The sequence below is a fragment of the Heterodontus francisci genome, chromosome 12, assembly GCF_036365525.1.
Source record: "Heterodontus francisci isolate sHetFra1 chromosome 12, sHetFra1.hap1, whole genome shotgun sequence".
In the NCBI taxonomy this organism is placed as follows: Eukaryota; Metazoa; Chordata; class Chondrichthyes; order Heterodontiformes; family Heterodontidae; genus Heterodontus; species Heterodontus francisci.
The window spans coordinates 112,429,898-112,444,966 of record NC_090382.1 but is presented as its reverse complement, the minus strand read 5'-3'; the positions used below and the strand labels follow the sequence as shown (position 1 = coordinate 112,444,966).

Below are 15,069 nucleotides of genomic sequence, written 5' to 3'. Positions count from 1 at the left end.
TCCTTCCTATAATGTGGTGACCAGAACTGTACACAGTATTCCAGCTGTGGCCTAACTAGTATTTTATACAGCTCCATTATAACCTCTCTGCTCTTATATTCTATGCCTCAGCTAATAAAGGCAAGTATCCCATATGCCTTCCTAACCACCTTATCTACCTGTGCTGCTGCCTTCAGTGATTTATGGACAAGTACACCAAGATCCCTCTGACCCTCTGTACTTCCTAGGGTCCTACCATCCATTGTATATTCCCTTGCCTTGTTAGTCCTCCCAAAATGCATTATCTCACACTTTTCAGGATTAAATTCCATTTGCCACTGCGCCACCCATTTTACCAGCCCATCTATAATCCCCCTGTAATCTAAGGACTTGCTCCTCACCATTTATAGCACCACCAATTTTCGTGTCATCTGCGAACTTACTGATCATACCTCCTATATTCACGCCTAAATCATTAATGTACACTACAAACAGCAAGGGTCCCAGCACCGATCCCTGTGGTACACCACTGGTCACAGGCTTCCAATCGCAAAAACAGCCCTCGACCATTACGCTCTGCCTCCTGCCACTAAGCCAATTTTGGGTCCAATTTGCCTTGGATCCCATGGGCTCTTACCTTCTTAACCAATCTCCCATGTGGGACCTTATCAAAAGTCTTAGTGAAATCCATGTATCCATCTACTGCTTTACCCTCATCGATACATCTAGTCACCACCTCGAAAAATTCAATCAAGTTAGTTAGACACGATCTCCCCGTGACAAAGCCATGCTGACTATCCCTGGTTAATCCCTGCCTCTCCAAGTGGAGATTAATCCTGTCCCTCAGAATTTTTTACAATATTTTCCCAACCACTGATGTTAGACTCACCAGCCTGTAATTACCTGATTTATCCCTGCTACCCTACTTGAATAATGGTCCCACATTCGCTGTCCTACAGTCCTCTGGTACCTCTCCTGTGGCCAGAGAGGATTTGAAAATTTGTGTCAAAGCCCCTGCTATCTCCTCCCTTGCCTCACATAACAGCCTGGGATACATCTCATCTGGGCCTGAGGATGTATCCACTTTTCAGTTTGCTAAAACAGCTAATACTTCCTCCCTTACAATGCTAATATGTTCAAGTATATCACAATCCCCCTCCTTGATCTCCACACCTACATCGTCCTTCTCCATAGTGAACACCGATGAAACGTAATCATTTAAAACTTCATCTGTGTCCTCCGGCTCCACACAAGGATTGTCATGTTGGTCCCTAATGGGCCCTACTCTTTCCCTGGTTGTCCTCTTACCCTTAATATACTTATAAAACGCCTTGGGATTTTCCTTTATCTTGCCTGCCTGTGTTTTTTCATGTCCCCTCTTCGCTCTCCTAATTACTTTTTTTAAGTGCCACCCTACACTTTCTATACTCCTCAAGTGCCTCTGCTGTTTTCAGCACTTGGGATCTGCCGTAAGCCTCCTATTTTTTCCTGATCCAATCCTCTCTATCCCTTGACAACCAGGGTTCCCTGGTCCTGTTAGTCCTACCCTTTACCGTAACAGGTATATGTTGGCTCAGAACTCTCACAACTTCCTCTTTGAATGACACCCACTAATGTGATGTAGACTTTCCTACAAGTAGCTGCTCCCAGTCCACTTTGGCCAGATTCTGTTCTATCGTATTGAAATCGGCCTTCCCCCAATTCAGTACCTTTTATTTCTGGTCCATCTTTGTCCTTTTCCATAACTACCTTAAATCTTAGAGTTATGGTCACTATCCCCGAAGTGCTCCCCACTGACACGTCAGCAAAGAGGAGTTCCATGATGAGGACTTTCCGTACTTTGGACTTCGGTCTAAGACGGGCAAGGTTGAGCAACCTGCCATCTGATCTTGTGTGGAGGAAAATTCCTTCTTCTGAAGACTTAAACGCGTGAGAGAGCAGCAGTGAGAAGATGATCCCAAACCGTGTGGGTGCGAGAACACAGCCCTGTTTCACACCACTCAGGATGGGAAGGATCTGATGAGGCACCATTATGCTGAATTGTGCCTTTCATATTATCGTGGAACAAGGTGATGATGCTTAGTAACTTCAGTGGATATCTGATCTTTGCTAGTAGTCTGAAGAGACCACGTCTGCTGACGAGGTCAAAGGCTTTGGTGAGATCTATGAAGGCAATGTAGAGGAGCATCCGTTGTTCGTGGCATTTCTCCTGTAGCTGGCGAAGGGAGAACAGCATGTCAATAGTGGATCTCTCTGCTCGAAAGCTGCACTGCGCCTCAGGGTAGACCCAGTCATCCAGCTTCAGGAGTCTGTTTAAAATGACTCGAGCGATGGCTTTTCCCCACTGTGCTGAGCAGGGAGATTCCACGGGGGTAGTTGTTGCAGTTACCGTGGTCACCCTTGTTCTTATACAGGGTGATGATATTGGCATTGCGCATAATGACCAGATAATCTATTTTAGTGATACTGGTTGAGCTTTAAATAGCAGCCAGCAGAGAACTCCCCCATTTTTGTTTGAAATGTGAGATCTTTTGAGCGGGTAAACAGAGTCTTGGTTTAAAATCTCATCCAAAGGACAGCACTTTTGACAATATAGAACTCCCTCAGTAGTGAACTGGAGTATCAGCCTAGATTTTGTGCTAAAGTCTTTGGAATGGGTCTTGAACCCACAACATTCTGATTTGGGTGAGAGTACTACCCACTGAGCCACAGTTGACTCCAGAGCATAGAGGACAGAAGTTGGGAGAGACAGAGAACACTCAAAATAGAAAATGTAGTTCTCCTGCCTCCTCCTCTTACCTCTAGCTACTTTATTTCTTACTCATGCCATCAATGAGATTTTGCACTTCAAAATGTTGTTGTTGATATGACCTCAGTAAGGCCGTTAAAATTAAAACAAGAGATATGAACTTCCCAGACCAATTTTAAAAATTACACAAGATTTCACATTTGCAAACTTTTCGTTTAACAACTAAACTAAAAATATCCCCATTAACTAAATAGCACTTTGTAAGTAGCTGATACCCCAAATTACAAAGAAAGGTGTTTTCTTCACTTATTAAAACACTTGAAAACCTCACACCACACTTATACATTACATAGTCCTCCTTGATGGGGAAATCCTTGCAGCTAAAAGTCCCAAACTTCTAGTTGCAAAAGGTTGTATCTCCCAGACCTTTCTCAAAATCAATGTCCTTTCCACTCACTTCTTCTGAGCACTTTCGACCTGGAGATGTGTGCGTAAGATGATACTCTTGGTCTTTTCTTCTCCGCAAACCTTGACTTTCAAAACAGGTTCAAGTCTTTACAGCCTTTCGCTGTATCAGTCTTCTGAAAACAGGCATTCTCCCTCTCTCTCTTTCCTCTCTAAGGCTGCCACCACTGGTCATCTTCTGGTCTTCCTTACAGCCTGGCTGCCTTCCGAAAATCTGAAGTTATCTGGAAACGCAAGTCAGTGGCCATTTGTCTTTTCCAACATGCAAAGTCCACAATTCTGGCTACAGCAGAGCCACCCGAGCTTCCATTATTTCCAGGTGTTGCTCCTTTCAATTCATGTTTGCATTTTCAGAACCATTGATTGTTTGTTTTACAATCTGAATGTCACGGAGGGTGAAACCCGTTGTTCTTCAGGTGTTATGCCCCTGCAGTCTCTGCTTTTCAAAAAGGTTTGATCTGGGTTCTTTGTTGTCCTGGTAACCAAGAACCCTGCCTTGTCTTTAAACAGAGTTGATGAGATCACCTGACTTTTCTGACTCCATCTTACACTACATTAAAAATCACAGTTTTTAAAAAGTTCATCATGTTACAAAGTCCAGCGGTCGAAACGTACAAGCCCCATTTTTTTCAACCTTGTGTGTCTCCCCAGCTCAGTTTGTGTTCCGTCTTGACTTGGAGTATAGCTTTGAAGTGTGGTTGTACGATATATCCAAAAATTAAAACTATTACAGCGTAATATTTCATTTACCATTTTCATTTGTTAACCTTTAACTGTGGAACATCAATTCCAAGTAATAGTGCATATTTTTGTACACAGCCAAGAAGGAACAACAGGACATGGATGACCAGAAAACAACACAGAAGAAAAAAGTTAAAGAACTAAAAGTGATGGATGGGAAAACAGCTCAGAATCTATGTAAGTACGCGGAAGGAATGCTGAAGTATTAGTATGCAGTGATATGAATGTGTCTAATCCACCTTTTGTCTCTATAGAATAGCATTTATTCAGTGACAAACAAAATAATCAAAGCTAGATAATAGGTTTACAAAATAACGTTTGAAATTACCTTTTGTAATGAGAAAACCGCTGAAAATATGTCTTGTGCAGACTGATTTGAACTGATCAAATTGTTTTCTGCTTAATCTGTATTGGGCTAAATGCACATGTGGATTGTACTGTTTGTATGCATACAATGTGTTTTGTTTTGTATAGCTATCTTCTTGGGTTCTTTCCGTTTGCCATACGATCAAATCAAGAGAGTGATTCTTGAAGTGGATGAGAAGGTTCTGACAGAATCACTTATCCAGGCAAGTCTTCAAGTTTTTCCTATTATCTGGTTTATAGCTCTGGTTTTACCACACGTATTAGGAGTGGGATGTATGCAAAGCATCTAACAATAACAACTTATATTTATGTGGCACCTTTAAGCTTCTTGAGTTGTTGTTGGAGCTGCACTCATCCAGGCAAGTGGAGAGTATTCCATCACACTCCTGACTTGTGCCTTGTAGATGATGGACGGGCTTTGGGAAGTCAGGAGGTGAGTTACTCGCCACAGAATTCCTAGCTTCTGACCTGCACTTGCAGCCACAGTATTTATGTGGCTTGTCTAGTTAAGTTTCTGGTCAGTGGTGACCCCCAGGTAATTGATGAAGCAGCTGAAGATAGTTCGGTTTACGACATTGTTCTGAGTTCCTCAGAACAGCGATGTCCTTATGGCTGAAATGGTTGTCCTCCAACCATCTTCCTTTGTGACTTATGGCTCCAGCCAGTGGAGAGTTTTCCCCTGACTATAGTAGTTATAATGTACCAGCAGTTATATGCTGGTCAACTGACCATGGTTACTGTAGTGCAGGATAAAATGTTATTCTTGCAGTTTGGATAATAACATGAATCTATCTTCTTTTCAGAATCTCATTAAACAGCTTCCTCAGCAGGAACAGTTGAATGCATTAGCTGAGCTGAAAGAAGAATACAATGATCTCTCAGAACCTGAGCAGTTTGGAGTAATTGTATGTATTCATTAGTTGCTAACGCCATGATAACTCAGCAAATAGAATAAAATAGTCTCCAGTTCGTCATCGTTGGGCAGTTATGCTGCTTGTATCATTCTTGGGCTAGCACCATATGGAACTGGGAGACCCCAATTAATTTTGCAGCCTCTGTATTGCTCTAAATCAGCGACAGTGTGTTAACTTATATTCAGAATTTATGTAAAGTTACCTTTACACTCAGCTGCAGTTATGCTGCGGTCAGCATGTAACCCACCAGTTTATGAGGCTATCTCTCATGGTGTCGTATCTCTTGTCTTTAGTGTTGTTTGCATTCTGGTTACTAACCTAACTGCTGAATCATACTGTCAGTTCTGCATTGATACCCAAAGCCTTTCACAATTGATGCAAAAGTGGTAGTGAAGCTTTTTCATGAGCTGTCAGTAAATGCCAAAGAGGTTTAATTCCTGAGCTATGACTATTACAAGGACCCAGGCTGTGGATTGTATTAATTGCACTTTACAATGTCACTGAAGGATGATACTTACTGATTATGCTAAAGGAAAATTGATTCCCATTTTCCCTTCTACTGTTTGGATCACATCCAGCAGAATTGGTTCAGAGCTATGACATTAGATCCTGTGAAGAGACAGAGAGTAATGTAGCTAAGATTGCTGATGATACAAAGCTTGGTGGAAAGGTAAGCTGCAGGGAGGATGGAGAGGCGCTGCAAAGAGATAGACAGGTTAAGTGAGTGGGCAACAAGACGGCAAATAGAGTATAATGTAGGGAAGTGTGAAGTGGCTCACTTTGGTTGTAAAAATAGAAAAGCAGAATATTTTTGAAAAGGCGTGAAACTGATAAGGGTTGATGTTCAGAGAGACCTGGGAGTACTCGTACAAGGAATGCACAAAGTTAACATACAGGTGTAGCAGGCTATTAGGAAGGCAAATGGCATGTTGGCCTTTATTGCAACGGAATTGGAGTATAGGAATAAAGAAGTCTTACTAAAATTGTACAGGGCTTCGGTGAGACCGCACCTGGAATACTGTGTGCAGTTTTGGTCTCCACATTTAAGAAAGGATATACTTGCACTGGAGGCAGTGCAGTGAGGATTTACTAGATTGGTCCCTGAGATGAGGGGTTTGTCCGATGAGAGGCTGAGTAAATTAGGCCTATATTCTCTGTAGTTTAGAAGAATGAGAGGAGACATACAAGATTCTGAAAGGGTTTGATAGGATAAAAACAGAGAGATTGTTCCCACTGATCAGGGAATCTAGAACATGGGGACACAGTCTCAGGATAAGGGGTCAATCATTCAGGACTGAGATGAGGAGAAATTACTTCACTCAAAGGGTTGTGAATCTTTGGAATTCTCTACCCCAGAGGGTTGAATCATTGAATACATTTAAGGCTGGAAGAGATAGATTTTTGGTCTCGCAGGGAATCGGGATATGGGGAGCGGACAGGAAAGTGGAATTGAAGCCCAAGATCAGCCATGATCGTATTGAATGGCGGAGCAGGCTCGATGGGCCATATGGTCTACTTCTGCTCCTATTTCTTGTGTTCTTGAAGAACTGTGGGACTCGACTTCTAGTTGATCACCTTTTATTTCTGTGCCTGTTATCTCAAGATAGCATTGCTTGTCAGTTTATTAATATTGTTTTCTTATGACAAATATGCACGTTCATTGGTTCAGTTCTCTACCTTGCTCCCTCGCTGACCTTTCTGTCCTTGGCCTGCTACAGTGTTCAAATGAAGCTCAACACAAGCTCGAGGAACAGTACCTCCTCTTTCGGCTGGGCACTTGGCAGCCTTCCGGACTCATAATTGAGTTTAATAATTGTAGTTCATAACGTCTGCCCCCGCTTTTTTCTTTTAACCTGTTTTTTTGCTGGTTCGTTGTTTTTAGCCCCTCTTGTTTCTTAATCCTTTTATTTTGTGTTTATACAGCTGCTATCCTGCCATTAACACCTCAAACTTGTCTTGTCCCATTACCACTCCCTTTGGCTTTGTACGTTGCAACCTTTTTTCAGTTAATCTCTCCTGCCCTCCTCCCGATCGTAGATCTTCCCTTTTGTTGTTCTTCCCCCCCCCCCCCCCCACCCCCCTTTTCACTTGCTCAAAGCCTAATACGTTTCCAACTTTTGCTGGTTCTGATGAAAGGTCTCAGACCCTAAAACGTTACCTCTGTTTCACTCTCCACAGATGCTGCCTGGCCTGCTGAGTATTTCCAGCATTTTCTGTTCTTATTTGATTATAAATACAATGTGTTATTTCTGTGCACATGAAAGCAAACATTATTCATCTTTTCAAATGCAAAAGAACACATGTTTTCTGCCACATTTCTGGAGAAGTTACAGCAATACAGTTGGAAGAGATATGAGGAAATTCCCAGTCATATCTCTGAATCACATAGATGTCCTAGATTCATCCCTAGTCAGTGCTCAGTTAATTCACCTCAATTAGAAATTGAACGATTCGCTGGCATTAGGAGAGACAGGAAAGGTGAAGATTAAAGACAAAAATGCAATTGTAACAGCTGTCTATTCTGATCTGTGCCTCTGTTCATTCTTGGATTGATAAATTCCATGGTGTGAAGTGGCATGGTAAGTGTGCTTAAAAGGTAGCAAAGTCTCAGAGTACCTTGCCAGTACCTTGCGCTCTCAGGACTGAGTGATTCTTGGGTAAGCCTGAAATTGTCGCCCCACTGCAACCAATACAATTAGTCAGAGTGACTCCCTGTCAATGATGTCACAAACTGAACAAGAAAGAGGAAGTTGTGTTTCCACGGCTAAATTTGTTTAATCTCCCTAATTGTTCCTTTTCAACAGAAATAAGCCAGCAAATAGTTTTCTGAAAATTGTTTTTCAGCATGAAATGAGGAAGAATTGTGGATAAAAGTGTCCTTTCAGCCTTCCAATATAGCCATGCTTCTTATTTGCCTCTTATTAGCCGAAGAGTATCCACATGTTATCAAACCATTAAGGGCAGCATAGCTGAACCTAGCCTAGTTCTCACCCAATATTGATGCATGTACTTTCCAGGAAGGATCATTGAATAGTGAAAGCTCTGGTTGAGTCACCACAACCTTACCCTTCTGAGACCTTTATCACAGCTTTTTGAAAATGAAGAAAAAAAGCAAGAGAGAGAGGGAGAGAAGGAGAGAAAGAAACTAACTTCATCCTTGGGCGTCCCAAGCATTTCACAGACAATGAAACTTTATAAAAATCCATTATGTACAAATTAGGAGCTGGACTAGGCCACTCGGCCCCTCGAGCCTGCTCATCCATTCAGCAAGATCATGGCTCATATGATCGTAACCTCAACTCCACATTCCTGCCTACCCCCAATAACCTTTCACACCCTTGCTTATCAAGAATCTATCTGCCTCTGCCTTAAAAATATTCAAAGACTCTGCTTCCACTGCCTTTTGAGGAAGAGAGTTCCAAAGACTCAGGACCCTCAGAGAAAAAATTTCTCCTCATCTCTGTCTTAAATGGCGACCCCTTATTTTTAAACAGTGACCCCTAGTTCTAGATTCTCCCACAAGAGGGAAGATCCTTTCCACATCCACCCTGTCAGGACCACTCAGGATCCTATATGTTTCAATCAAGTCACCTCTTACTCTTCTAAATTCAAGTGGATACAAGCCAAGCCTGTCCAATCTTTCCTCATAAAACAACCCGCCCATTTCGGATATTAGTCCAGTAAACCTTCGCTGAACTGCTTCCAATGCATTTATATCCTTCGTTAAATAAGGAGACCAGTACTGTACACAGTACTTCAGATGTGGTCTCACCAATGCTCTGTATCGCTGAAGCATAACCTCCTTACTTTTCTATTCAATTCCCCTCGCAATAAATGATAACATTCTATTAGCTTTCCCAATTACCTGCTGTACCTGCATATTAACCTTTTGTGATTCATGCACTAGGGCACCCAGATCTCTCTCTATCTCCGAGTTCTGCAATCTCTCACCATTTAGATAATATGCTTTTTTTATTCTTCCTGCCAAAATGGACAATTTCACATTTTCCCACATTATATTCCATTTGCCAGATCTTTGCCCACTCACTTAACCTATCTATATCCCTTTGTATCCTCCTTATGTCCTCTTCACAACTTACTTTCCTACCTATCTTTGTGTCATCAGCAAATTTAGCAACCATACATTCGGTCTCTTCATCCAAGTCATTTATATAAATTGTAAATTGTTGAGACCCCAGCACAGATCCCTGTAGCACACCACTCGTTACATTTTGCAAACCAGAAAATGACCCTACTCTGTTTCCTGTTAGCTAGCCAATCTTCTATCCGTGCCAGTATGTTACCCCCTTCACCATGAGCTTTTATTTTCCACAATAACCTTTGATGTGGCACCTTATCAAATGTATGTTCGTATATTTGTATGTGGCAACCAATTTGCACACATCAAGGTCCCACAAATAACAATGTGATAATGACCAGTCTGTACAGTGATGATGCTTGAGGATAAATATTGGCCAAGACCCCAGGGAGAACTGTCTTGCTTCTCTTTGAAATTGTGGCCATGGGATCTTCTGTATCCACCTGAGAAGACAGACAGGCACAATATCTTATCTGAAAGGTGGCACCTCTTGAGTGCAACACTCACTCACTGCTGAACTGGAGTGTTAGCCTAGATTATATTCTTATGTCTCAGGATCACAATCACTTCAGTTTGTCACAAGGATGTGATGTCATTGTATTTTTACGTTTTCCTTCTCAGTCGCAATTAACCACTTTTGTCCTTTATAATTGCAGATCGGTTCTGTGACCCGTCTGAGGCCCCGACTGAGCGCTATTCTATTTCTGCTCCAATTCGAAGAGCAGGTTAATAACCTTAAACCAGACATTGTATCGGTGAAGGCAGCCTGTGAGGAAGTGAGGAGCAGTGAGAATTTTTCCAAACTGATGGAAATCATCTTGTTGGTGGGGAACTTCATGAACGCAGGATCGCGGAATGCTGGAGCATTTGGGTTCAGCGTCAGTTTCCTTTGCAAAGTAAGTGCTACTGTCAAAATGTGATTACAGCACATTTAGTTTAGTCAAATGGATTGCTTGAAAACGGTTAGGTATTGATAAGAAAGACAGACTTGGACTTAGACCGTGCCTTTCATAACCTCAACCAGTCTCAAAGTATTTTACAAGCAATGAACTATTTTTAAAGTTTAGTCACTGTTGTAATTTCAGGAAACACAGCAGCCAGTTTGCACACAGCAAGTTCCCACAAACAGCAATGTAGTCGTCTTCTTTGGCCGCCTTGTCTTGAGAGACAATGGGTAAGCGCCTGGAGGTGGTCAGTGGTTTGTGGAGCAGCGCCTGGAGTGGCTATAAAGGCTAATTCTAGAGTGACAGAATCTTCCACAGACGCTGCAGATAAAATTGGTTGTCAAGTCTGTTATACAGTTGGCTCTCTCCTTGCACTTCTGTCTTTTTTCCTGTCAACTGCTAAGTCTCTTCGACTTGCCACCTTTTAGCCCCCCCTTTATGGCTGCCCGCCAGCTCTAGTGATCACTGGCAACTGACTCCCATGACTCGCGGTCAATGTCACAGGACTTTCACGTCGCGTTTGCAGACGTCTTTAAAGCGGAGACATGGACGGCCGGTGGGTCTGATACCAGTGATGAGCTCGCTGTACAGTGCGTTCGTGGGGATCCTGCCATCTTCCATGCGGCTCACATGGCCAAGCCATCTCAAGCGCCGCTGACTCAGTAGTGTGTATAAGCTGGGGATGTTGGCCTCCTCGAGGACTTCTGTGTTGGAGATACGGTCCTGCCACCTGATGCCAAGGATTCTCCGGAGGCAGCGAAGATGGAATGAGTTGAGACGTCGCTCTTGGCTGACATACATTGTCCAGGCCTCGCTGCTGCAGAGCAAGGTACTGAGGACACAGGCTTGATACACTCGGACCTTCGTGTTCCGTGTCATGCGCCATTTTCCCACACCCTCTTGGCCAGTCTGGACATAGCAGTGGAAGCCTTTCCCATGTGCTTGTCGATTTCTGCATCTAGAGACAGGTTACTGGTGATAGTTGAGCCTCGGTAGGTGAACTCTTGAACCACTTCCAGAGCATGGTCACCGATACTGATGGATGGAACATTTCTGATGTCCTGTCCCATGACCGTTTTCTTGAGGCTGATGGTTAGGCCAAATTCGTTGCAGGCAGCCGCAATCCTGTCGATGAGTCTCTGCAGACACTCTTCTGTGTGGGATGTTAATGCAGCATCTTCAGCAAAGAGGAGTTCCCTGATGAGGACTTTCCGTACTTTGGTCTTCGCTCTAAGATGGGCAAGGTTGAACAACCTGCCATCTGATCTTGTGTGGAGGAAAATTCCTTCTTAAGACTTGAACGCATGTGAGGGCAGCAGTGAGAAGAAGATCCCAAACAGTGTAGCCCTGTTTCATGCCACTCAGGATAGGAAAGGGGTCTGATGAAGCACCGCTATGCTTTCATATCCTCATGGAATGAGGTGATGATACTTATTAGCTTTTGGTGGACATATGATCTTTGCTAGTAGTCTGAAGAGACCACATCTGCTGACGAGGTTAAAGGCTTTGATGAGATCAATGAAAGCAACGTAGAGGGGCCTCTGTTGTTCACGGCGTTTCTCCTGTGGTTGGCGAAGGGAGAACAGCATGTCAATGGTGGATCTCTCTGCTCGACTGTGCCTTAGGGTAGACACACTCAGCCAGCTTCTGGAGTCTGTTTAAAACAACTCGAGCGAAGACTTTCCCCACTATGCTGAGCAGGGAGATTCCACGGTAGTTGTTGCAGTCACCGAGGTCACCCTTGTTCTTAGCACCGCAGCCTCACAGCTCCAGGGACCCGGGTTCGATTCCAGGTACTGCCTGTGTGGAGTTTGCAAGTTCTCCCTGTGTCTGCGTGGGTTTTCTCCGGGTGCTCCGGTTTCCTCCCACAAGCCAAAAGACTTGCAGGTTGATAGGTAAATTGGCCATTATAAATTGTCACTAGTGTAGGTAGGTGGTAGGGAAATATAGGGACAGGTGGGGATGTTTGGTAGGATGTTTGGTAGGAATATGGGATTAGTGTAGGATTAGTATAAATGGGTGGTTGATGTTCGGCACAGACTCGGTGGGCCGAAGGGCCTGTTTCAGTGCTGTATCTCTAATCTAATCTAATCTTAATCTTATAGAGGATGGTGATATTGGCATCGCGCATGTCCTGTGATACTGCTCCCTCATCCCAGCACAGGCAAAGCAGCTCTTGGAGTGCTGAGTGTATCGCAGGCTTGGCACTCTTGATTATTTCAGGGGTAATGCTGTCTTTTCCAGGGGCTTTTCCACTGGCTAGAGGATCAGTGGCATCACTGAGTTCTGATTTTGATGGCTGTACGTCCAGCTCATCCATGACTGGCAGAGACTGGGCTGCGTTGAGGGCGTTATCAGTGGCAACATTTTCCCTGGAGTACAGTTCCAGGTAGTGCTCCACCCAGCAGTCCATTAGTTTAGTTTAGAGATACAGCACTGAAACAGGCCCTTTGGCCCACCGAGTCTGTGCCAACCATCAACCACCCACTTATACTAATCCTACACTAATTCCATATTCCTACCACATCGCCACCTGTCCCTATATTTCCCTACCACCTACCTATACTAGGGGCAATTGCTAATGGCCAATTTACTTATCAACCTGCAAGTCTTTGGCATGTGGGAGGAAACCGGAGCACCCGGAGGAAACCCACACAGACGCAGGCAGTACCCAGAATTGAACCCGGGCCGCTGGAGCTGTAAGGCTGTGGTGCTAACCACTGCGTTGGTCAGTGATTGTGTCCCCTGATTTAGACTTGAGGGGGGCGATCTTCTTGATGGTTGGCCCGACAGCTCTCTTAATGCCATCATACATTCCTCTGATGTTTCCGGTGTCGGAGGCCTGCTGAATACGACTGCATAGGTGTAGCCAGTAGTCATTTGCACAGCGCATGGCTGTTCTTTGTGCAGCGTTCCTGGCTACTTTAAGTGCTACGGATGTTAACTTGCTGGGGGCTTTCTTGTAGTTCAACAGTGCAGTGCGTTTAGAGGCTATGACAGGTTCCAGCTCTTCAAAGTGAGATTGAAACCAGTCTGCATTCTGGTTCTCACATTTGCCAAAGGTGGTCATTGCTGAGTCATAAATGGCATCTCTGATGTGGGCCCACTTCGTCTCTGCATCCCCTGCAGGGGTGTTTTCAAGGGCTTTTTCAAGTGAATTTAGAAACTTATGTAACAGCTGTGGATAAGAAATTCTGTTAGTGTTGATGCGCGGGCAGCCCTTCTGCTTGGAGTGATGCAGCTTCTTTGGTTTGAGTCTAACTTTGCTGCACACCAGGGAGTGGTCGGTGGCGCAGTCCGCACTGTGGAAGCTGCGTGTGATTTGGACACTGTTTATAGAGGCTCGCCTTGTGACGATGAGGTCCAGCTGGTGCCAACAATGTGCTCTTGGGTGTCTCCATGAAACCTGGTGACAGAGTTTAGTAGGAAAGAACGAGTTGGTGATGCAGAGGTTGTGATAGGTACACAACTTCAGCAGTCAGTCCACCTGCTTAAATAGGTGCTTGGAGCTCAGGGTCATTGCTCGACAAGTGGACTGTAACACAGCACCAAACAGCACGACAAAAAAAGGATAGAAGGTACCAGCCCTTTGTTTTGCAAGCTGGAACGTCGGAACTATGTGTCCTGGCCTGTCAGAAGACGTTACACAGATTAATGACTCTCGGAAGACCGCCATCATTAACAACGAGCTCAGTAGACTCAGTGTGGACATTTCAGCACTTCAGGAGACACGCCTCCCTGCAAGTGCATCTTTAAGAGAGCAAGACTACACCTTCTACTGGCAAGGTAGGGATCCTGACGAACCAAGACAGCATGGAGTGGGCTTTGCCATCAGAAACCCTTTGCTCAGCATGATAAGGCCACCTTCAAATGGCTCTGGAACGCATACTGTCCATCCGACTGCTCACTGTCTCTGGTCCAGTACACCTACTCAGCCTTTATGCTCCAACACTCTGCTCCCCACCTGAAGTTAAAGACCAGTTCTACGAGGAACTCCACAATATCATTAGTAGCATTCCCAATACCGAACATTTGTTCCTGCTGGGGGACTTTAACCCCAGGGTTGGGGCTGACCATGACTCATGGCCCTCCTGCTTTGAAGGTTATGGCAGCAATGTAGTAACAACTGGATAATCTGTTTTTGTAGTGACGTGGCTTGAGAGGTATATATTGACTAGGCCTTTATGGAGAACTGTCCTGCTCTTCTTCGAAATAGTGCCATGGAATCTTTTATATCCTCCTAAGAGGGCAGTTGGGGTCTCAGTTTAATGCACATCCAGAAAATGGCACCTCTGACAGCGCAGAACTCCCTCAGTACTGTTTGAGGTTTTGTGCTCAAGTCTCCAGGGTGGGACTTGAACTCCAACCTTCTGACTCAGACGAGAGTGTCACAGCTGAGCTATAGCTAAAACCTAATGTAATGAAGTGACCCAGTAGCCAGTAACAGCAACTAACCATCATTGTCGAATTCGGAATGGCCTTTGAATTGGAAGTAATAGCCATTGCAACAGCACCTTCGACCACTGCATATTTTGACCAACTGGTGAATTTTCATTTGTAATTAAGTCTTGATAAAAATCAAGTAATTTTTATGTTCTATATTTTAAATATTTTTATACAGCAACTGAAGTGAAGAGTTGAGGGTTGAAAAGAATAGATAGGTACTTCTTACATGACCCTGTGCTCTTGTAGCTAGGTTCGCATTCTCCTGTGGTCTTCAGACCTGCTGCTCCATATATTTTCAGACCCCTATTCAAAGAATGTCCACCTGTAGGATGTATTGTGAGCTGGGATTCCGTGTTACTGCCTTCT

General features: G+C 44.1%; 1 protein-coding gene across 1 annotated transcript in view; it reads left to right on the top strand.

The window, feature by feature from the left end:
- The window catches only part of LOC137376080 (protein diaphanous homolog 1-like), a 443,374-nt gene that overhangs the window by 332,685 nt on the left and 95,620 nt on the right, over positions 1-15,069 (top strand). Inside the window, exons 19-22 of the mRNA XM_068044098.1 lie at positions 4,013-4,111; positions 4,409-4,503; positions 5,104-5,205; positions 9,970-10,209. Of these exons, the coding sequence (XP_067900199.1) occupies positions 4,013-4,111; positions 4,409-4,503; positions 5,104-5,205; positions 9,970-10,209 (536 nt within the window). The remainder of the gene's footprint in view (positions 1-4,012; positions 4,112-4,408; positions 4,504-5,103; positions 5,206-9,969; positions 10,210-15,069) is intronic.